Below are 24,592 nucleotides of genomic sequence, written 5' to 3' on the forward strand. Positions count from 1 at the left end.
TTGTCAATTTGCCACAATATGAAGTGGGTATCCTCATGAACTGGCTGACAAAAGGTAATCGAGCAAACAAGCACAATGTACCATTTTTGCCTCAATTAGTCCCTTCCTCCCTCCCTTCCAAAAGGAGATATGATAAGAATGATTGACTGCATTTCACAGCAAGTTTGCATTGCCCAATACTTGTGAGAGAGCATACTTCCCCCCATCGCCCCCCCCCCCCCTCACCCCTTGTCATACCTCGACCATACTCAATCAAGAAGGAAATAAAGAATCCAACTCACGTGAGGTGCGACTTCAGCAAGTTTTCATCTGTGATATTCTTAGGGATTCCCAAGATCAGCACTGTTCGGGTAGTCTGCACAGCAGCACACATGGCAAACTCAGCAACTTTATTGTGAGAACACGACACTATTATTAATGTTCCTGGAGGGAGGAATTAGGCATTTAGACTTGGTGTCCGTGATGTCCCGCTTTTTGGAAGAAAAAACAAAAAACGTTTGTTTTCATTATGAGACAGACTATCAAGTGCAAACAAATTGGCTAATTTGACGAGTTGGCCATACTGAGAATAATCAGCGATCTTCGATCGCAGCCCTCTTGGTAAAATAGTGAATTGGTTCATGAAATGAAATTAATGTTCCTCGATAATTACAACACTGGAGCGAAGTCGATGTTGTGCCATCACAAATCCCCACGCTTCCCACCTAAGGCAAAGCTTAAAGGTGGCAGAAAGTTCCAACAAGAATGAACCTATTTCAAGTTTTTAGTTAAATTTTTTTTCCAAAAATCCAAACAATCGTTGCATATTTCATGCGTCTCCTAATGTTGATTGCAAATACAAAGTTTCATTATAAAATGTTTTAAAATGTTCTTGCAATTGCATTTTTTTTGTATTTTTACTTTTTGACCCAACCCCACGGCCTCAGAGGGCAGGGCCAAAAATGATACTTGCGCATTCTTTCCATGCATTGATCATAATTACCAAGTTTGGTAAATTTCTGCACAACCATTTACGAGGAGATAGCGTGATGGACATAGACAGAGCAAATTCCAATATCCCGCCATATTTTTTTTAAGTACTGTATTGGGAAAATAAGCGTCACCTCCTCTTCTTCATAAGCATATTCTAGTTGGGTCGTGTGTCTTCTCATGCAAAACACCGTGCCCAGGAGGTACAATACGGCGAACACGGTGTGAAGCCACAAGAGTTGATCCCTACAGACACAGCAAAGTTAGGATACCATAGAAAACTGACTTTAAACTGTCAGAACCTAGAATTCCACTGCAATACATTCTGTTTGTTCTATTCTTCCTATCTTGTGTCATCGAGCACAACTGATATCAGCTCTGCAGCAGTTTGTTAAAGACAAGTACAAAGATGTCTGGCCATTCAGGTGACTGATGTCATTCGTAAGCTAACGTGAGAGGTAAAGACTTTGGAACACCAATATATTAACCATTTTTCTTCCATCAACTATTATAGAGAGGTTTGAAAATTTCCAACTAGAGCGAAGTCGACGGCGCACCATCGCAAATCCCCACGCTTCCCACCTAAAGTAAAGTTGAATGATGGCAAAAAAAATTCCACCAGGAATGACCCAATATTAAATTTAGAGTTAAAAATTATTTTCCCGTTTTGACCCCTGTGATCCCAAGTCCCCACCCCTGGAGCATGAACTGGGGGTCAAAAAATCGTTACATATTTCATGATTCCCCGTATGTTGATTGCTTATTGTTAACCATGATGCTGCTGCTCCAATGGGCTAGTCAGGGTGATCTTACACTGTTTAGGCCTGCAACTTGCATGGATAAGGTGGGTGCAGAAACTAAAAAGAATGCTGCACAAGTTACCGTAGTGGAGGAGATTATAGTGAGATGCTGCATAAGTTAACAGAGAGCAAAACAGCTGGAAGGATAATCTAAATCTAACACAGTACAATATGTTTTATCAACTGCGAGGTTATAAAGGTATCCTAACCAGCTTTGTAAAGCGAAGTAAAACTGACATTTTGGACGCTAGCCCTTTCCAAGAGCAAGGCAGCTCTTCCGTTCAACTGCCAGACAACACATATCGACATAAGCCTTGACAAAGTCTTGTATTCCACTGTATTTCATCATCGTCATCATATTTACCAAATACAAATGGCAGAAATTACAGCAGTTCAGTAATAATCGGTTTATGTTGCCTTGGAAAGGGTTCTGTTGTCAGTGCATACCTTAATGTATTATTACTCTGCGCCTGCGAAGCCAAAAGCGGGGTTAAGCAATTGGTTAATGTCCGTCCGTCTTTGCTGGCCTATTAATTGGTTAATATCAGTTGATGATTGAGGAACAGCTTACTTAAAGTGAATGTTATATTTTGAATATATTTCGGAACATGAATAGGAAGACAAGTCTGCTGATTTACTGTACTTTATCTTTGAATTGGTCCCGACAAACGTGCGCAGAGAGGAGTGAGATATTTTTTATTGTGTCTGCCTTTTTATTGTGTTTACTGTCTATTGGCAGTGAAACAAAATTGGAAATCATTCCAAACAGGAAAATTACTGTTTCTAAGGATGTTATAATGGACGCATAGACAGGCACGAATAACTAATGTGACGTGTTAGATAAGGTGATGTAAGAGACACTGTGACGATGGCGGTAAAACAAGGAATTAATTTATTCATACGACTTTTGCAATTTTTATTTTATTTAAATTGAATTATATTCTTGAACACTGTAGAAAACAAATAATCTGTGATAACATTTCCAAGAATCTGCAGTTTTGCAATACATAACGTACTTCAATTTAAATAAAGGTTAAATGGGGTGGTGTACAAGTGTGGGGATCGGGACTGCTTCTGGACTACTGCGATAGCACTCAACTTTCGGATTTTTTTTTTTTTCAAACGATTGTTGATATCATTATTTAATTAAAATGAATTAAAATTTAAGTAACAATGTGCGATGTATCATGTTCTACAAACTCTCCAGTATTCAACAAGTTAAACATCTAGCTTGACATAAGAAAAACAAAAAGGGATCTCGGGTTACAACAGGATGAATCAGTAAAATATCAATGTTTCTGTAGACTTGGAAGAAAAAAAATAACACAATGACAGAGACTTACTTGGGATTCAGGTTCGCAATAGTAGTACGTCCAAAATTAATGGGACTGTTCTCTGCAAAACAAAAAAAATTTTAAGAAAGTGAAAAACATTACACTATAATATGGTTAAGAATCAGACTCATTCTACCAAAACCTTCAAAACACACAAGAGATACACAATATTAATATCGTAGTAAATCAACATCAACTACATATTACTGTAATAGCGTTAAATTAACTATTGTACTACAATATTTGTAGTTACTGTAGTAGAAAGTTGACTGCGGTAAGAATACATGAACTATAGTATCATACTACAATACCCCTGTGTTCAAAAAGTATCCGACCTTTATTTTTCGTGCGTAAAAAAAAAAGAAGCTAGGGAGGCGTTGATTGGTGCACGTATGTAGGCGATCCTAATGCGCACGCGTGAATTTTTTCCCACCTGCAGAAGCTGTCATTCGACGGCAGACCACCGATGAGTGAGGAAATGTAAGTGAGCACCGTCGGATTTTCGTTTTTGACAAAATGACGGAAAAACTTGAACAACGCTACTGCATCAAATTTTGTGTAAAGCTTGGCGATTCCCAAGTGGAAACGATCCGCAAGATTCAACACCGTTCATTCCATTATGAAGGAGGATTTGGGCTTCAGGAGAATCTCAGTGAAGTTCGTACCAAAGTTGCTAACGATTGAGCAGAAGCAACTCCGTTTGGAGATCGCACAGGACATGCTGGAGACTGTGAACAGCGATCCCAGCTTCCTCAACACAGTGGCGATGAGTCCTGGGTTTATGGGTACGACCCAGAAACCAAGTTGCAGTCATCACAATGGAAGCATCCAACATCCCCGAGGCCAAAAAAAGCAAGGCAGGTCCGCAGCAATGTCAAAGTCATGCTGACCGTCTTCTTCGACTCCAGAAAAGACATCATGCGGAATGCGACGGACCAGCTGCGCGCCATCCCAAAAGAGGCGTTCCAGCGCTGCTTCCGACAGTGGCAGAACCGTTGGGAGAAGTGTGTGGCAGCCCAAGGGGACTACTTTGAACGAGATTATTATAAAAAAATTTTTTATCTGGATACGAGTATCTTTTATGAACAAAGGTCGGATACTTTTTGAACACACTACGTATATGTACATATTTGAGGTGTGTTTGTTTTTTTTGTTTGTGTGTTTGCGTGTGTGTGTGTGTGTTAGGGTGCATCAAACGCCCTTAGGTTCTTGGATTTTAATGTCTATTCTCTCAAATGTTACACTTGTTGGTAGAAGTATGTATGCAAAAAATAAATGAAATCAGAGGTGGTCCTGGGTGGCCACCGGCCACTTTTATATATTTAGGGCCATTTTCGGGGCCGCACTATGTAAAAATGTTTGATTTTGTTATTTTACACCCAAACCTAGTCATGTTTGGTATCAAATTGAAGGTCTTGATGAGAGGAATACAAATATAACAATTTTATGCAAAAAACGATGGTTTGATAATTAGTTTGTATTTTTACATGAATGAAATCGGAGGTCTAATCGTGGGTCCCATACTAGTCGTCTAATAATATCCTTTATTTTCTTTCAGATGGCAGATAAGAAGACCAGATTAGCAAGTGCCATTTTTGGTCTTGGCAATGCTTTTACAGAAGCAGATGGTACATTGACAGGAGTCCGCCTCCCAACTTGCCGGCAGGTTCTTCGATGCGTGATGTGGTACATCCAGAAAGAAATATGTGAAGGCAAACAAACTCAGCCACTGAAATGGAAATCTGCCAGCATCGTCCTTATCCAGCTGAAAAAATTCTACACTAAAGCAAATATTCCTATGCTTTCAGACCATCAATGCTGCAAACTAATACTTGACCTTCTTAATGACAATAACAAATTGCGTCAAATACCTGTTTCTCGCCGAGAATCTCGAAGCACTTTGGCTAAGTTGCAAACCATGAATGAACGTCTTGATAAGACCTTTGGTGTATGGACAAAAGATGCAATGACAAACATTAAGAATGAGGAAGATAGAGTATTTTTAGAGTCAATGAAATCTGACAGAGTAGCCTCATTTTGTGGTGTTGACAAGAAGAAAGTTGATAAAGATCATAGAAAAGAAAAACGCCTCTTAGCGGAAGCTTCAAGACGAGAACGTCATGAATCATCCAGTGTACAAGAGATGACAATTAGTTCTGTATGCTCTGATGATAGTGACTCTGCAGATAGCTTGGAAGAAACTGAAGAAGAGGCGATTCCAGAGTTTCAAAGGAAGCGTAGTCACCACAGATCAACATATGCAGGTACATCTGCCTTTATTCCTCATGATATTCTGAAAAGACATTCAGTTGTGTCTGTTGCTACTCGACTAAACATAACTCCTGTTCAACAGGTTGCGCTCACCAAAGCTGTAATTCAAGAGGCAGGAGGTGATCCACGTCGTGTGGCCAAGTCGTACTCAACTGCTGATAAGGCTCGACGATCAATAACAAGTGCTATCGCCAAAGATATTCAAGAAAATTGGATCGCCCCAACAGCTGCAACACTTCACTGGGATGGCAAGCAGATACCAACGCTCACAAACAAGAATGTCAAGGAAGAAAGATTGCCAGTGTTGGTTGGGAATGCCACTGATGTAAAGCTACTGGGGGTGGCTAGATATCCTCCTGGAAGTGATAGGTCATCAGGTGACATCATTGCCGAGCACACTTACACGTATCTACATTCATGGAAGTGCAAACAATCAGTTGTCAACTTATGTTTTGACACAACAGCATCAAACACTGGACACGTTACAGCTGCCTGTGTTACCATTCAATCAAAACTGGACCGTGCTCTTCTGTGGTGTGCATGTCGCCATCATGTTGGAGAGGTAATCCTGGATCATGTGTTTGACGTTCTCAAAATTGAGGCATCAAAGTCTCCAGAAGTATCTTTGTTCCAAAAATTCCAGAAGAATTGGGAACGCATATCGCATGCAAAGAATGAAAGTTTAACCAAAATTGACATTTCCATGTACAATGACTATGCACAACAGCTGCTTTTATCCTGCAAAAACAAGGTTTTAAGCACAATCCGCACAAGCGCTTCATACTGTAGGGAAGACTACAAGGAAATGGCACAACTCTGCCAGGTAGTCCTCGATGATGATGTCACAAAACAAGGAACACTCCACAGACCAGGGGCCATGCATAAAGCAAGGTGGATGTCAAAGATTCTTTATTCCATCAAAATATGCCTACTTGAAGAGCAAATTTCTCTACTACCTCGAGGAACTGTAACAACACAACATCAACAGGAAAAACTGAAGGAGTTTGTTGTTTTTGTTGTTTATATTTATTGTGATTGGTGGCTCATATGTCAGTCTGCTTCAAATGCCCCATGGTTTGATTTGTGCTTTTACAAGACTCTGCTCAACTATAAAGCTGTCAACTCAACCATTTCAGTCAGCGCTGTGAAAGCCTTTGATAGACATTTGTGGTATTTAACCCCAGAACTGGTTGTTTTGGCACTGTTCAGCAATGCAATTCCTCAAAAGGATCGTCGTGCCCTTGCAGATGTGTTACTGGCCATACAACCAGATGAAATGCCAAGCACTCCAAAACACCGCTACGGTTCTGGATATGGCAAACCGTCATTTCCAAAAATTACAGAAGCGACAACCCTGGCTGATCTTGTGAACGAGGACTCGTGGTTTACAGTAAACCTTCTTCACCTAGATATGACCTTCCTAACAGAGGATGTTGACACTTGGCAGAACAATGAGCACTTCAAGGCAGCCAAGTCCATTGTGGATGGGCTTAATGTTGTGAATGACCCTGCGGAGAGAGCAGTAAAGCTCGCAACTGATTTTGTCTCAACTGCAAGAAGAGAAGACCACTTCCAAAATCTTCTTCAAGTGGTTGAATGTGACCGCAAAGCGAGGCCAAATTTGCGGAAACGAGCAAAGTTGGAGTAGTGACATTGGCGTTGTGCTTAATACATTTTCAAACTTTTAATCAATGAAAGTACAATACTACAACACTGTACTACAACTTTGTAATATGAAGAACGATTTTGGTTAATTTTACATTGACATGTAAGGTTGTTTTAACTGTTTGATATTAGGCATTTAGTAAAAGTAGGACTTTACTTTTGTATATAGGTATAATGGTTAATTTTACATTATCTTGTAGTTAATTTTACATTATCTTGTAAAGTAGTTTAGCTGTGGCCCTAAATGGCCCTAAATATATAAAAGTGGCCGGTGGCCACCCAGGACCACCTCTGATTTCATCTATTTTTTGCATACATACTTCTACCAACAAGTGTAACATTTGAGGGAATAGACATTAAAATACAACAACTTTTTGAAAATCATGGGGCGTTTGATGCACCCTAGTGTGTGTGTGTGTTTGCGTGTGTGTGTGTGTGTGTGTTTACATGTGTGTGTGTTTACGTGTGTGTGTTTACGTGTGTGTGTGTTTACGTGTGTGTGTGTTTGCGTGTGTGTGTGTGCGTGTTTGCGTGTGTGTTTACGTGTGTGTGTGTTTGCGTGTGTGTGTGCGTGTGTGTTTGCGTGTGTGTTTGCGTGTGTGTTTGCGTGTGTGTTTGCGTGTGTGTTTGCGTGTGTGTTTGCGTGTGTGTTTGCGTGTGTGTTTGCGTGTGTGTTTGCGTGTGTGTTTGCGTGTGTGTTTGCGTGTGTGTGTGTGTTTGCATGTGTGTGTGTGTTTGCGTGTGTGTGTGTGTTTGCGTGTGTGTGTGTGTTTGCGTGTGTGTGTGTGTTTGCGTGTGTGTGTGTGTGTTTGCGTGTGTGTGTGTGTTTGCGTGTGTGTGTGTGTTTGCGTGTGTGTGTGTTTGCATGTGTGTGTGTGTGTTTGCGTGTGTGTGTGTGTTTGCGTGTGTGTGTGTGTTTGCGTGTGTGTGTGTGTTTGCGTGTGTGTGTGTGTTTGCGTGTGTGTGTGTGTTTGCGTGTGTGTGTGTGTTTGCGTGTGTGTGTGTGTTTGCGTGTGTGTGTGTGTTTGCGTGTGTGTGTGTGTTTGCGTGTGTGTGCGTGTGTTTGCGTTCTGATTTGCTGGCCATACATATTAACCCATGGGGCTCAAACTTGCCATGAAGACAGTCGACTCCCCCAGAATGGTTTTGCACTTGAAAGCTATCATCAACCCCCACCCCACCCCCCTTCCCACACCACCCCTATCCCTCCACCATGTGTGTTTGCTTCCATATACCAGGTACACCTTTTCACCCATGGAGCTCACTGACACTTGGCTAGAAGAGTCTCCACTCCCCCAGGATAGCTTTGCACTTTGCCCCACCTCCTGCCCAACCCGCACCTCAATTCCCGACTGTTTGTTCTGATTTACCAGTCACAACTTTTGACACGGTGCTCAAACTTCACATCAAGAGTGTTCACTCCCCCAGGAAGGATTTGCGCTGTGGCCTGCTTCTCCAACAATCCCTAACCCCCACTGCTCACCTAGGTCTATATAGACTAATAGAAAGATTCGATATTTTCACATCATTCATCCTTGAATAATCTCGCCGGTATAATAAAGATACGTACAACTTCCATCAAGTGGGGGATACCTGTATAGTACTTTCCTTTACAGTTGCTGCAGTAAAACTACAAAATGCACCGCAGTAATACTGCAATGTTTAAACAGTAGTACTATATAGTTACAATAGTACTGTTATTGGAATGCCCTTAACTGAGACCCCACCGACCCAAACACTTACTGTGCAAAATGTGTACTCCGACACCACTTCCTCTTCATTACTACATTCTTTAAAACCCTTTGTCCTCACCTTCCCAATACTCCTAAACATTCCAGCACCACTGGACTTTTGCATGCAAGCAATTTATAATTTATGGTGCAACACGATATACGAGGGTCCACAATGTGATAGTTTGAAAATAAATAAATAAAACATGGTGGACAACATGAATGATAGTGTCACAAGATGAATAATGAGAAATACAAACCAAGCAGAGTTCCAGAGAAGTTGACAGGAAGGATGACAGCGAGTGAGAGGGTAGAGACAAAGATGAGCAGAACAAGGATATGACGCTGGAAGGACAGGTAATGCACGGCATCCATGCCACACTTGAGTATTATCTCTTCATCCCTGAAAGAAAAATAAGGAACAGAAGTAAAAAGAGGTCAAGGACACGATATTAAATACTCAACAAAATGGGAAGAAAAAAGTCAAAACAGGGCAAGGGGTGGTGTGGGGAGGGAAACTATACCCATTGCACTACAGGAAAGTGAAAAGGGAGAACATAAAACAAAGCTAGAGCGAAGTCGGTGGCTGGCTATCACAAATGCCTACACTTCCCACCTAAAGCAAAGTTGAAAGGTGGCAAAAAGATCCACCAGGAATGACCCAATATCAAATTTTGAGTTCAGAAAATCGTCTGTTTTGACCCCTGTGATCCCAAGTCCTAACCCCCGGGGAATGAACCGGGGGTCAAATCTGAAAAAAAATTGTTACATATTCACGCATCCCCCAATGTTGACCTCATATTCAAAGTTTAATGAGAATTTTTTTTACAATGTGCCCGTAATTGCTTTTTGTGGAAATTGACCTTCTGACCCCACACCAGAGCTCCAGTGCGAGCAGGGGCAACAATGATACTTCTCTCACACCATGTCATGTGGTGATCATAACTACAAAGTTTGGTTAATTTATGCACAACTGTTTAGGAGGAGACAACGTGACAGATGGACAGAGACAAAGAGACAGTACAGACAGGACAGACTACAATATCCCACGTTTTTGTTTTTTTTAAAGCGTGGGGATAATAAAGCAATGGAACAAATCTAAAAAAACAAGGGACTCACTTGATCCGAAATATCGCAGCAAGCCATGAGCAAAAACCCTGGTGAGGGAGAGAGACGGTTATCACAATCAGCAAATACAGAACATACAATATGGTAGCCAATGAATGATTACAATGGTGCGTATACATTATCCTACACAGTCAACAGAGATGAAGAACATCAAGCAGTACTAGACCACAAACTGTAAAAACAATGAACCCACAGTGGCTATTAAGGAATATTAACAAGCAATAATTATGATTATCTGCCAATTACTTTCCAACAATAACTAAAGGGAATGTGAGATTATTGCAACCAACGCCTGTCTGTCTAGGTGTGTCCGCGTCTATATATTTTTGCTTTAAAAATGGTTCTCTGCAACCGCTAGTCCTATCGATGCAAAACTTTAAACATAAGAATCACTCACCATGGAGAATATTTTAGTGATAACTCTGATGTCATAGGTCACATGGTTATGGCAACCATATTTGATTAAAAGAAAAAATTTGGATATCTTTTTTCCAAAACTGCTCAAGGAAGAAAAATTGAAACTTGCCCATCTACTCCACATGGGTATTATCGGGTGATAATGTCATTGGTGAAGTGGTATTCCAGTCATAATTGGTTGAATTGAAATCCTTGTCCGAAAAATCTGAAACTTAATATATATGATCTATGAACCAATGCAAGTGAAGAATTAAATTTACGACGACATTGGTCAAGTAGTCTGTTGGCCATATTGTATTGAAAAAAAAAAAGAAAAATATAATAATAATAACTTTTCTCCGCAACTGCTTAACAGATTGATGCAAAACTTCATACATATGATAGACTAGCCATGGGATACCTCCGCCAAGCTTAATAGTTTACGTTTTGGATTCCAATGATAGGCCGGATCTGCATCCAAACCTTAACCAAAATCTAATCGGCATGTTCCAAAATCTAATGGAATTGATTACATTTCGGTAAAGATCTCGATATGATAATTTTTACATTTTTAAAAGTGATTCTTCACCATTGAGAGATAGGGCCAAACACAACATATAGCACAATATCTCAAAGATTTATGGAAGGATTTGGAAGAAATTTGGTGGACAGCGTGGGGTGTGTGACAAGGACAAATTGATTCAATTTTGGTGAAGACCTCAATACAACAATTTAATTTTTAACGTCCAGATCCGGCCTATCAGTGGGATACAAAATGTAAACGGTTCAGCCTGGTGGAGGTATGCGCTCGACCGAGTGCCGTTCTAGTCTACAGTCAGCAGGGCATTTTGAAGAGGAAACTCCAATCACATGAATACAAAACCCATCCCATACAGTTGGAGATTTTTTTCCTTTTAAAATCTTAAAGTACAACTCATTTGCATTTCCATTTTGCTCCTGATTCTCTGAAATTTGTACATATTGCTCACCTGATGTATTATATATTCATCAGCATGTTATTCGCCATATTTGACTTCACCATTTAAAGGCCCAATTTTCTAAAACAAGTACTATTTAAGTACTATTGTATAATGGGGCTGTTGTGTTGTATTTTGATGTTGTGAGGATTTGCTACCATGCTCTTTTATATCAGAATACACTACCGGTCAAAAGTTTTAGAACACCTCAATTTTTCCAGTTTTTATTGAAATTTATGCAGTTTAATGTTTCAAAGAATGAATGATCGTTTTTTTTTTTTTTTGTATACAATATCGAGGCTCGTGAAAGAGCGAACATTTATCACAAAGATAAATCTGAGAGAGGGCGAGGGCTTTGGGGGGGGGGGCGTGGGAAGGGGGCAGTGGGAGAGGTATAAAACATATGGACACTGCCAGGACTTCCAGGAAAGAAGTTGGAATTTCAAACAAGGTGGATCTGGGGTGAATTAGCGGGGGTAGAAAAGATCAAGGTTTTGGATGGGGGAAGATAAGAGATGGTGGTGAACAGCTGTTTTAAAGACCTGGAGGGAGGAGTGGGATTGAAGGGAGTGAGGGAGTTTGTTCCAGAGGCGGGAGAAAAGAGGAATGAAAGAGTGAAGGTGAGCGGAGAGCCGAGATTTCGGCAGTTTAACCATCAGAGGGTTGCTGGCAGATCTTGTGCGACCTGTAGGAATATTTGAGGGACAGAGCACAGAGAGAGCTGGGGGTGCAAGGCCGGAGAGGAGTCGGTAGAAGACAGAAAGACCACCTACCTGCCTGCGGTGAGTGAGTGAAAGGCCCTCAGAGATAGCTTCATCGCGGGAGATTCCAATAATTCTGAAAGCTTTGGTTTCAACAGCGTGAAGCCGAGCTAGGTGTGAGGCAGGAGCACCGGCCCATAGGGGAGAACAGTATTCCATTGAGCTGCGGATGAACGCCTTGTATGTGCTGAGGAGCTCAGGTGTGCCGAGGAAGGACTTCGCACGACGGAGGATGCCCAGTCGGCGACTGGCTTTGGAGGCCAGCTTGGAAATGTGGTTTTCCCAAGAAAGATCATGGCAGATAGTGAGACCCAAAAGCTTGAGCGACAGAACTTCTTGGAGAGGATTGTTGAGAAAGTAGATGGGAGGGTTGTCCAGTCGATCTTTTCGGAGAGACATAGTAAGAGTGTGAGATTTGTCAGGATTGAAAGACATGTTCCACTTGTTTGACCAGTCTGTGATTTTGTCCAGGTCTTCAGAGAGTGAGGAGGCAGCAGACTGCCGATCTGAGGGAAGAGGAATGGAGCGGCAGAGAGTGGAGTCATCAGCAAAGAGATAGAGAGGATTTTCGAGAGAGTCAGAGAGATCATTGATGAAGACCAGAAAAAGCACGGGGCCCAGAACACTGCCTTGGGGAACTCCAGCCTGAACAGGAAGAGGAGATGAGAGAAACCCATTCAGGGCCACACGTTGACGACGACTAGAGAGGAAGTCCGCCAGCCATGCGTGGAGATTTCCATGGATACCAAAGGAGGAGAGTTTGGTGAGCAGAGCGGGGTGCCAGACCGTGTCGAAGGCACGTGATATGTCGAGGGAGACAGCTCTAATTTCCTGTTTGGCATTGAGGACCTCCATCCATTGTTGAGACAGCAGAAGCAGCATGTCCAGAGTAGAGTGACCTGGTCTGAAACCAAATTGATGATCAGAGATCAAGCCATTGGAGAAGAGGAAAGATTTCATATCAGAAGCAATGATGGATTCCATGACTTTGCTGATAATTGGGAGAAGGCTGATTGGTCTGTAGTTGCTAGGATCTGTTTTTGCCCCTTTTTTGTGCAAAGCGGTGATGTTGGCTGATTTCCAAGCAGATGGCAGTTGACCTTGAGCAAAAGAGAGGGTGAAGAGAACAGAGAGAGGGTGAGATAGAGCAGCAGAGCAGGATTTTAGGACCCGTGGGTTGATGCCGTCGGGTCCAGTTGCAGAATCAGAGTCGAGGGTTGACAGAAACTTTTCCACCTTGTCAGGAGGAAAGGACACGGAGTCCAGGAGCAGCAGGGTACGACTGGGTATGGTGGGTACAGAGAGGGATGGGTTTGGGACACAAGATTTAGAGGCAAACACAGAGTTGAGGCATTCAGCTTTTTCACGTGCGGAGTCAGCTGTGTAGCCGTTTGAGGTAAGGGAGGGGATGGAGGGGGAACAAACACCAGAAACGGATTTGACCAGACGCCACCAGGATTTGGAAGAGGGAGACAGATAAGAGAGTTCGGTCTTGAGAACGGAGAGATATTGTTTCCTGGCTCTCCTGAGGGTGGACACACACTTGTTTCGGGCTTTGTGAAAGGAAATGAGATTTCCTTCCGTTGGATTTGCTTTCCAGGAGACGAAGGCAAGTTGTTTCTGGGCAACAGCCTCACCACAAGATTCCGTGTACCATGGACGGGAGGAAGGGTATGACAACTGAAGACGAGATGGGATAAATCTGTGCATGAGAGAGAGCAATTTACTTTGGAAGAATTCCCAGGATGAGTTGATGTCAGAGGTGGTAGAGATGGGAGACCAGTCCAGATGATTGATGGCTGCTTGAAGACCGTGCCAGTTGGCCTGAGTGAAATGCCAGACTCGTCGACGCTGAGCAGGCTCCCTGAGGATGGTCAGAGAGATGTCCACTTTAACAAGGACATGATCAGATGATCCGATCGGAGCAGAAGAAGAGCAGCAGACATTTTCAGGGAAGTTAGTCATAACCAAGTCCAGAAGAGAAGATGTTCCGTTGACTGAGATCCGGGTCGGGAAATTGACAGATTGTGTCAGTCCCAGTGAGTCGCAGAAGTCCTTTGCTGAGGAGCCATGGCTGGTGAGAGAGGTACCCACACCCAGCCAACTGGCATGATGACAGTTGAAATCACCACATATGAGGAAGAGAGAGTTGGGATGAGTAGATAGAAGTTGGTCCATATCATCAGACAGCGAGATGTAGATGGAGTCATCACTGTTTGGTGGACGGTACAACACACATATGAACAAGAGGTGGGAGCGAAGGGGAAGCCGTAGCCAGAGGTATTCCTGGGGGTGAGGTGGAGAGAGTGCAGTGCAGGGCGAGTGAGGAAGAGAGTTTTTGATAAAGATAGCAACCCCGCCTCCAGGACGAGGCTCAGGTCTATCATACCGGAGGAGGGAGTAGCCCGGGAGAGATACTATGGAATCAGAGACATCATAAAGGAGGAAAGTTTCTGTTAAGCAGATCACGTCTGGTTTGACAGAAGCAACCTGTATGGAGAGATCAGTTAAGTTTGAACGAAGGCCCCGGATGTTTGAGGTCCATACCGTTAATGAAGAGGAAGGGGGAGCATCAGATACAGAACAGGGGGGAGGAGGGGTAGGGTAAGATGTGGAAGAGGTGGAAGAGGTAGGGAGAGCTGTTGAAGGTGTGTCAGAGATTTCAGAATAGCTCGGAGAAAGGGAAGGATGGGGCGGACAAAAGGTTTGATGGTGATTGGGTGAGCCACAATGAGGTGTTATTTGAGGAGGGGGAAGAGCGAGGCAGAAGGTTGGGGGAGATGGAGGTGAGAGTTTGAAGGGGGAAGAAGCGGGGAGGACGCTTTGAGGAGGGGGAGTGAGCGGGGGGAAATTGAGAAGCAATGAGGGTGGGGAGATTTGAAGGGGAGGGGTGAGGGGGGAGTTTGGGAGGGAAGGGACAAGGGGAGGGATTTGAAAGGGATGGGATATGGGGGAGATTTGGAGGGGAGGGGTGAGGCAGGAGTCTAGGAGGGGAGGGGCGAGGGGCGTCTTGGCGGGGAGGGGTGAGGGAGTAGTTTAGGAGGGAGGGGGCAAGGGGGGAGATTTGAAAGGGATGGGTGATGGGGAAGATTTGGAGGGGAGGGGTGATGGGGAAGATTTGGAGGGGAGGGGTTATGGGGAAGATTTGGAGGGGAGGGGTGAGATTGGATTTTTGAAAGTGTACGATTTATGGGAAATGAACATTTATTGCAAAATGAGTTTCTTGTGACCTTCGAGTTAAAAATACGTTTAAGGACGCTGGATGGAGGATGGAGTGCAGGAGAGTTTAGGGAATGTAGAACAAAGGCACTATAGGAGATGGATATTTTTTTTGGGATGAATTGATTTGGTGAGCAAGTCGAAAGCAGCCTTTTAAAGAAGAAGAAGAAAAAGGTGTTATAAAATATGACGGAATACATAACTTGAGGGGAAAGTGTAAACATTGAAGGTTAATGAGTGAAAACTATCTGGGGAAATGGGGGAGAAACACGTGGTCGAAGAACGAACGAACGAATAAGAATGAATAAACGAATGAGAACAGAGAAGGAAATTTTTTTTTTTTTTTTTTTTTTTTTTTTTGGCCTTTTAAGGCCATTTTTCCCCCACTAGAGCAGGGGTTAGCCTTGCGGGCCCCATGACAATCATGGTTCCATGTTTGAGGCAATGTTTTTATGGCCGGATGCCCTTCCTGACGCCAATGTACTCTGAAATTAAGCATAGAACAAATAAACAATTGGAGATAAAAAAGAAATCATAGAATCATTTTGTTTAACAAAATTTAATTTAAATTTTTGACTCGGCAAAGTAGCCACCTTTTGCAGATACAACTGCCGAACACACTCGTGGCATTCTTTCTACAACGGAAATCAAATATTGTTCGGGAAGTTCTTCCCAACACTGTTGCAAAAGTTCCCACAAATGTGTTGCACTTGTAGGTTGCTTTGCTTTCACCCTTCTGTCCAGTTCATCCCAAACCAGCTCGATGGGGTTTAAGTCTGGAGACTGTGCTGGCCATTCCATGATTTGAAGCCTACCGTCTTGTTCTTTTCCTCGAAGGTAGATTTGACATAAGAGTGGAATGCATCAGGGGTCGGTACAAAGTCCATGACTATTTGTAGCTGTGATGGAGGTGCTAGCTCGGAACGTAAAGGAGGGTTTGCCGTGGGAGTTGTTGTATGCAGATGATCTGGTGTTGATTGCAGAAAGTATGGATGGACGGAAGGAGAAGATGAACAAGAGGAAGGAATGTATGGCGACAAAAGGTCTGAAGGTGAATATCGGAAAGACAAAGGATATGGCAAGTGGTCAAGCATGTGGTGAGGTGGAAAGAACTGGGAAGTGGCCATGTGCTGTGTGCAGAAAGGGTGTCGGAGTGAACTCCATTCAATGTACAATGTGCGCTGAGTGGGTTCATCAAAAATGTAGTGGTTTGAGAGGGTCATTAACCAGTGTGGCAGCTACATTCAAGTGTAAGGTGTGCACAGAGGGAGCTGCAGATGGAGGAAATGTTGAGTTGGATCTTAGAGACGGCGTGAAGCTGGAAGGTGTGAAAACATTTTGCTACCTAGGAGACATGCTGAATGGAGAAGGTGGATCAGACTCGGCAACGGTTGCTCGAGTGAGATGTGCATGGAAGAAGTTTCGGGAACTGAGTGGCGTGCTGACGAGGAGGGGCGTGTCGTTGAAGCTGAAGGGAAAGGTGTATGCTGCATTTGAGAAGTATTATGATTTATGGGAGCGAGACATGGGTAATGAACGTAGAGCAGCAACGAAGGCTGGAAAGGGTGGAAATGCGAATGGTTCGGTGGATGTGTGGAGTATCGTTGAGTGAGAGGAAGACAAATGATGAATTGCGAAAGATGATTGAAATAGAGCCTGTGATGGATGCTGTGAAGAGAAACAGGTTGAGATGGTTTGGTCATGTGTTGAGGAAGGATGAAAGTGACTGGTTGAGAAGAGTGATGGAAATGAATGGAGAAGGAAGTAGAGGAGGGGGAAGACCGAGAAAGACTTGGCTGAAGATGGTGGAAGAAGAAATGCAGGCAAGGGGGTTAACAAGGGGAGATGCAGAAAATAGGGCAAAATGGAGAAGATCGTCATGGGGACCGCAAGGCTAACCCTCGCTCTAGCAGGGAAAATGGCCTTAAAATGCCTGTTGTTGTTTGTAGTTTTGACATAGCCTGGAGGTGTGTTTAGGGTCATTATCTTGCTGGAGGATGAACCCCCTGACCAACTAGGCGTATACCAGAGGGTATGTTATGGTGCTGCAAAATGCTGTGGTAGCCCTTTGGTTCAGGGTTCCAGTTACTCTGTGCAAGTCACCGACTCTGGATCCAGCAAAAGAGCCCCAGACAATCACGCTTCCTCCTCTGTTTGACAGTTGGTGTCACACACTGAGGAACCATCCTTTCGCCTACTCGACGGCATACAAAAACACTGCCTGGTGAACCAAAGATTTCAAATTTTGATTCATCGGTCCAAAAGACCTTCTTCCAGTCTTCAGTAGTCCACTGGCGGTGCTTCATTGCCCAGGCAGGCCTCTTTTTCTTATTTTGCCATCTTCGCAATAGCTTTCTTACTGCCACTCGACCTGTCAAACCTGCAGCTCGAAGTCTTCTCTTCACAGTTGAAATTGAGACTTGCTTACTTCGACCAGTGTTAAGCTGAAAGCTGTTGTCCTATGAGCCGCCTATCACGCAAGCTGTTGACTCTCAGAAACTAGTCTTCTGATTCTGTTGTGGCTTTGGGTCTGCCAGACCTCTTCCTGTCAGAGTTTCCTCCAGTTTCAAAGTGCCTTTTGATGGTGTAGGAAACTGTACTCACTGACACCTTGGCTTTCTTTGCAATTTCTCTAAAGGAAAGACATACAGTTTTAAGGGTTATAATGGTCTGTCTGTCTTCCTTTTTTAATTGCCTTTTTCTCGCCATTATGATCGCGATATACTACTTCCTGCAGTGCAATATTGTCCAAATAATGCTTCAGAGGGTGTAATAACAGTCTGTTCCAATACTGCTTTTATACAGACAGGGGGTTTGTAATCAAGTAATCAGCAGAGGTTGGGACACCTGTAGGAATTGTTTGCATCAACTTTCAAGGTTTAATTTACTTACATTGCTGCAGAACAGCTGTAAGTTGTTATCCCATTACTTGTTCCAATCTTGTCTACCGCTCCCCTTATTATATGTTTCGTGTGCCTGTTTGATTTTTTTTGTGTGATAAATGTTAGCTCTTTCATGAGCCTCGATCCTGTATACCGCAATCAGCGGTATACAGGATCGGCCTTTTTTTTTTACAATATAACTGTGCAACTTACATTATATGTTCCCTTCTTTGCTAACCTAAACTTTTTTCTCAACCTCCAGCAGTTTACTGCTTACCTTTGTACCATTTCAGGTTATTCACCGGACTTGAATTGCTTAAATTTCAATAAAAATTAGAAAATTGAGGTGTTTTAAAACTTTTGACCGATTTGACCGATATGATCCTAATTTGTTCAATGTGACACTCTTTTCTCAAAATATCTTGCTTCAGCATTATCCACACAAGTCCCTCATGAAAGTATCTCTTCTAGTAAGCAGTGCCTCTCTCTCAATCATATTATCATACTACCTTCACGTTTGTGCACATGAGATGTAATTGATTGTGGACTCGTGCTTCCATGACGATGTTATGGGTGTGCCAAGTTGGTCCTGAGCACCAATAATTTTATCAATCTCGTGAAATTCACATTCTGCTCACTCATCATGTGGCAACCACAGTATCACTTAATTTCACGCATTCAAAGTTTCCTTCGATGTCTCAGAGCCAACCAGGTTTCACAGCCAGCAGCTCACCGAGGACGATTTTATGAGGGCATGAAGTTGTACTGGAACCATGATTTATTTCGGTGAATCTAGCAGAATAGACAAGGCGCCCACGCAGCACATATGAATCCTAGACTTGCAAACTTCTGCTTACACAGAGTCCTCATACATATTTGAGAGTAGAGAAACTCACAATCCTGATGGTGTTCCCAACATGATGTTATGAGGCCGTGAATTTGATCCAACAAATAGGTGAATTTAATGAAATTCACGCTCTGCTCACACATCATGTGGCAACCCTAGACTTGCTACATTTTGTGTAAGGAGTCCCTTTAGATGTCTAGAAGCTTAGCAAATATCATCCCTGGAAAATTTCCAAGGATGATGTTATGAAGACCTGAACCTGATACTTAGCTCTAAATTGAGCACTTTTTACCCCACACACCAACTTTCCCCATCTGTCACAAAAACTGGCAGTATTTTGAAGTCAAACTTTTATTACAAGGTCGGGTGCATTGTGAGCAATCAAAAACAGTCAAATAATAGTAGTCCCCCAGATGGTGGAAAGGAAAATTTTCTAGCCACCTCTGGAGCATCTGATGGCCTATTGGGCATAAAAACACTTTCAATATAAACTTATTGAATTAATTTACTTTCATTATTATTGACATTGCCAAAATCTTTAGTCCAAAATAAAAAAATATTGTAGAAGTAGAAAAACATAAATTAAATGAAGAACGAGCGAGCAGTACAAGTACATGTAGTTCTACCTGTCCACTAATGCGGACCTGTATGTGCCTTTACGATTAACACTAGCTGTCCATTCTGCTTTGGATGCAACAGCTTTGGCCAGTAGGTGATGGTTCACCACAATGTCAACAAATATCAACCGATTACGTTCTTTGTTCACATACATCTCCAAGCGTGCTCATACGACCTCAACATAAAAACCTGGAATCATATTAAACAAAGAAGAAGAAGATTAAAAACCTTGTCCTTGCTCTCGTAATCTGGGATGCTCATCTGCGTCTGCAACCTCGCTCGATTTCCTTCCACCTGTGTGTACAACCCCGGAAAACTGGAAAGCAAAAAAAATTTAAAGTGAAGAACGACAACGGGGAGAAGCAAAAGCAGACAGTTTGTGAAAAGTTTCAATTATCATCTAACAATCTGATCCCAACGAGTCTCCTTTTCGATTAAATCAAGACAATATTGAACAATCAATATCTCAGAAATTACACAAGTTATGTACAAAACTTAAAAGACCACTTTTAAAATAAAAAATTTTTTTCATCAGCTCTTGTAGTTATGAGGGCACAAAGGCAAGCATATCGAATTTGTAACTTGCTCTACTTCACATACACAAGAGATAGGCAGACAATGCGATTGAGAGAGAGTGCAATAGATCTCCACAGGGGCCTACGATGAACCATGCACCACCACACAAAAAGGGCAGGTTGTAATATTGTCAGATTGATTTTTACAATGTTATACAAACATCACTTCTAAAGTTATGGGTTTGAGGTGAAGGAGGCTGTCACTCAGGAGATTGTCCACCTAGCTAACCAAGCTGGTCTCGAGGAAGTTCATACCGACGACGTTGAGGAGGTACTAGCCTCACATGGAGCAAGCTTGACGACTGATGTGCTGAAGGAGCTAGAAGAGCACAGTGCCAAGCAAGACAGCGAAGATGAAGATGGTGAACCCGAGAAATTGTTAAGCACCAAAACATTAAAAGATTGTTATAGGAAGTTGTGCGAGATCATTGAGAGCATCTCGGAAAGTGATCCAGATATGAAGCAGATCAGAGCAGTGAAAAGAGGCGTTTTGCCACATTTCGTAGTGTACGAACAGATGCTTGTTGAGAGGAAGTGAAGGAGCAAACAAACAGAATTCAACAACAACAACAACAACAACATGCATTTTAAGGCCATTTTCCCTGCAAGAGCGGGGGTTAGCCTTGCGGTCCCCATGACAATCTTCTCCATTTTGCCCTATTTTCTGCATCTCTCCTTGTTAACCCCCTTGCCCGCATTTCTTCTTCCACCATCTTTAGCCAAGTCTTTCTCGGTCTTCCCCATCCTCTCCTTCCTTCTACATTCATTTCCATCACTCTTCACAACCAGTCACTTTCATCCTTCCTCAACACATGACCAAACCATCTCAACCTGTTCCTCTTCACAGCATCAATTACAGGCTCTATTCCCATCATCTTTCGCAATTCATCATTTGTCTTCCTCTCTCTCAACGATACTTCGCACATCCACCGAACCATTCGCATTTCCACCCTTTCCAGCCTTCGTTGCTGCTCTACATTCATGACCCATGTCTCGCTCCCATAAATCATAACACGTCTCACACATGCAGCATACACCTTTCCCTTCAGCTTCAACGGCACTCCCCTCCTCATCAGCATGCCACTCAGTTCCCAAAACGTCTTCCATGCACATCTCACTCTAGCAACCGTTGCCGAGTCTGATCCACCTTCTCCATTCAGCATGCGAGAAACAGCCTTCAACAGGTTTCTTATAAATAAACTAGCACCTTCAGAGGAGGATGAGTCAAAGCCTGGCTTATTAATTTAATTTCACATGTCTATTTGTTAACAATGTCCTCATATTACTAATGAAACACCTTTATAACATCTGCATACTTAATAGTGATACCCATGGAAACTGTGCAACAGTGCTTAACCATCTCAACAATCCCATAATAAACTATGAAGAATGTCATCATGAACGGTAAGACAACAGAAAATGCAAACCCTGAACAACGCTGGTTAACTGCTCGACAACAATAAAGCAAAACTAAAATATTACAACAGGGAAAAGAGACCAGTTCAACATTGTTCATGTGAGATGGTGTGGTCAGGGCAACGTGGGCCAATATTAAAGGCCCGACAATGCTCAGAAAAAAGTAGAGGATACATGCATATGGGAGGAACTTGGAGCAGACGTATTTTTTGGTAAAGGCACAGGCTGCGATTAGGGCAGGTGAAACTCTAACAAAATATTAAATTTCTGTACACAACGTGCTAAACATTTACATATAAAGTTTTGCAATATAGTCAATAAAATCATTCATCCCAGGAATATTGGTTGGACAGCATATACAACAAACAAACAACAGGCATTTTAAGGCCATTTTCCCTGTAAGAGCGGGGGTTAGCCTTGCGGTCCCCATGACAATCTTCTCCATTTTGCCCTATTTTCTGCATCTCACCTTGTTAACCCCCTTGCCCGCATTTCTTCTTCGACCATTTTTAGCCAAGTCTTTCTCGGTCTTCCCCGTCCTCTACTTCCTTCTACATTCATTTCCATCACTCTTCTCAACCAGTCACTTTCATCCTTCCTCAACACATGACCAAACCATCTCAAACTATTTCTCTTCACAGCATCCATCACAGGCTCTATTCCCATCATCTTTTGCAATTCATCATTTGTCTTCCTCTCTCTCAACGATACTCCACACATCCACCGAACCATTCGCATTTCCACCCTTTCCAGCCTTCGTTGGTGCTCTACATTCATGACCCATGTCTCGCTCCCATAAATCATAACACTTCTCACACATGCATCATACACCTTTCCCTTCAGCTTCAACGACACTCCCCTTCTCATCAGCACGCCACTCAGTTCCCGAAGCTTCTTCCATGCACATCTCACTGTAGCAACCGTTGCCGAGTCTGATCCACCTTCTCCATTCAGCATGTCTCCTAGGCAACAAAATGTTTTCACACCTTCCACCTTCACGCCATCTCTAAGATCCAACTCAACATTTCCTCCATCTGCAGCTCCCTCTGTGCACACCTTACATTTGAATGTAGCTGCCACACTGGTTAATGACCCTCTCAGACCACTACATTTTTGATGAACCCACTCAGCCACATTGTACTTTGAATGGAATTCACTCCGACACCCTTCCTGCACACAGCACACGGCCACTTCCCAGTTCTTTCCACCTCACCACATGCTTTACCACTTGCCATCACCTTCGTTTTTCCAATATTCACCTTCAGACCTTTTGTCTCCATACATTCCTTCCACTTGTTCATCTTCTCCTTCAGTCCATCCATACTTTCTGCAATCAACAACAGATCATCTGCATACAACAACTCCCACAGTAAACCCTCCTTTACGTTCCGAGCCAGCACCTCCATCACAGCTACAAATAGTAGTGGACTTAGTACCGACCCCTGATGCACTCCCACCTTCACCTCAAAACTCACCACTGTTCCCGTCCTTCATCCTTACAGCTGTGCGCACTCTTTTGTACATTGCCATGACTACTCTGATCAACCATTCCTCCACTCCTAACTTCCTCAATGCCCATGTCACTACTTCACGTGGAACCCTATCGAATGCTTTCTCCAGATCAACAAACCCAAAAAACAACTTCTTCCTCTTCTCCATCTACTTCTCCTGCAACTGCCTCACAATAAAAAGCGTGTCTGTCATTCCTCTTCCTGGCATAAATCCAAACTGCATTTCGTCAATCTTCACTTTCGTCCTTATCCTCCTCTCCAACACCCTTTCCAATACCTTCATTCCATGCTACAATAACTTTATCGCTCGATACGAGCCACAGTCCAGAGGGTCACCTTTCCCCTTGTATAGAGGGACGAGGGTACTCAGTTCCCAATCCACTGCAATGCGGCCTTCTTTCACCACCAGATTGCAGATCTCTGTCATTCTCTTCACACCCCAATTTCCCGCTGCCTTCAACATATCTCCCACAACTCCCGTCGGCCCTCCCGCTTTTCTAATCTTCATTGCTTTTATCGCTTCCTCAACTTCCTTCTTGGTTATCTTCTCTGCCGGTCCTAAAACTGGGTTACTCTCTATGTTGCCATCCCATTCATTCTCTGCATTCACCAGTATTTCCATATATCTCTTCCATCTTCCTTTAATTCCATCTGGGTCCACAACGATTTGTCCCACTTCATCCTTAAAGCAACTCACCCCCATCACATCACACCTCTCTTTCGCTATCTGCTTTGCAATCCTGAATACCGCTCTCTGACCCTCTTCCAAATCCAAGAGTTCTCCGAACATTTTCCTACATGCCTCCTGCGCTTTTGCTACCTCTTTCTTTGCAGCCGTCTTGGCTGCCTTATAAATTTCATGCTCTGCCTTTTCTGCCCGCATACCCTTCGCCTTCTGCCACTCCTTGAACTTCTTCCTCTTTTCGTCAATCTTCTTTCCAACTTCATCATCCCACCACCATGTTTCCGAGTGCCTCGGTAGTCCTTTTGTCCATCCACATACCTCACCAACGGCTCCCAACAGACTATCTTTCATTGACATCCAACCACTTTCAAGCTCAACCACATCATCCTCAACCATACTCAGCCTCTCTTTTAATGCCTCCCTCACTGTCACCTCTTTCAACCTCCACACCTTCATTCTCGGTTGGTACTTCACCCGCTGAGCTCTCCTCCCACCTTTCACCCTTATGTCGCAGACAACAAAGTGGTGCTGTAAAACAGCCTCCTCCCCCAGGATCACCTTCGTGTCCCAGAGGTGCCCCCTATCTCGCCTACGCACCAGCAGGTAGTCAACGGTTGTCGTCGACCCACCTGACGTGTATGTAGCAAGCTTATTATCCTCTTTCTGGAACTTTCTGGAACAGCATATGTGAAATTGAAATGAATGAATGATCGTTTTAAGGCCATTAACCCCGCTAGAGCGGGGGTTAGCCTTGCGGGACCCATGACAATCATGGTTCCCTGTTTGAGGCAATGTTTTTATGGCCGGA

General features: G+C 43.2%; 1 protein-coding gene across 10 annotated transcripts in view; it reads right to left on the bottom strand.

Moving 5' to 3' along the window:
• TMEM63B (transmembrane protein 63B) overlaps positions 1-24,592 on the bottom strand; it is a 113,151-nt gene that overhangs the window by 22,709 nt on the left and 65,850 nt on the right. For all 10 annotated transcript variants that reach the window (XM_068129456.2, XM_068129457.2, XM_068129458.2 and 7 more), the window contains 6 exons: positions 19,826-19,913; positions 9,889-9,926; positions 9,030-9,172; positions 3,113-3,164; positions 1,104-1,215; positions 282-355 (listed from right to left, as the gene is read on the bottom strand). In XM_068129456.2, coding sequence (XP_067985557.1) covers positions 282-355; positions 1,104-1,215; positions 3,113-3,164; positions 9,030-9,172; positions 9,889-9,926; positions 19,826-19,913 — 507 coding nt within the window. The remainder of the gene's footprint in view (positions 1-281; positions 356-1,103; positions 1,216-3,112; positions 3,165-9,029; positions 9,173-9,888; positions 9,927-19,825; positions 19,914-24,592) is intronic.

The sequence above is a fragment of the Myxine glutinosa genome, chromosome 9 (assembly GCF_964187855.1).
Source record: "Myxine glutinosa chromosome 9, kmMyxGlut1.1, whole genome shotgun sequence".
Taxonomy (NCBI): Eukaryota; Metazoa; Chordata; class Myxini; order Myxiniformes; family Myxinidae; genus Myxine; species Myxine glutinosa.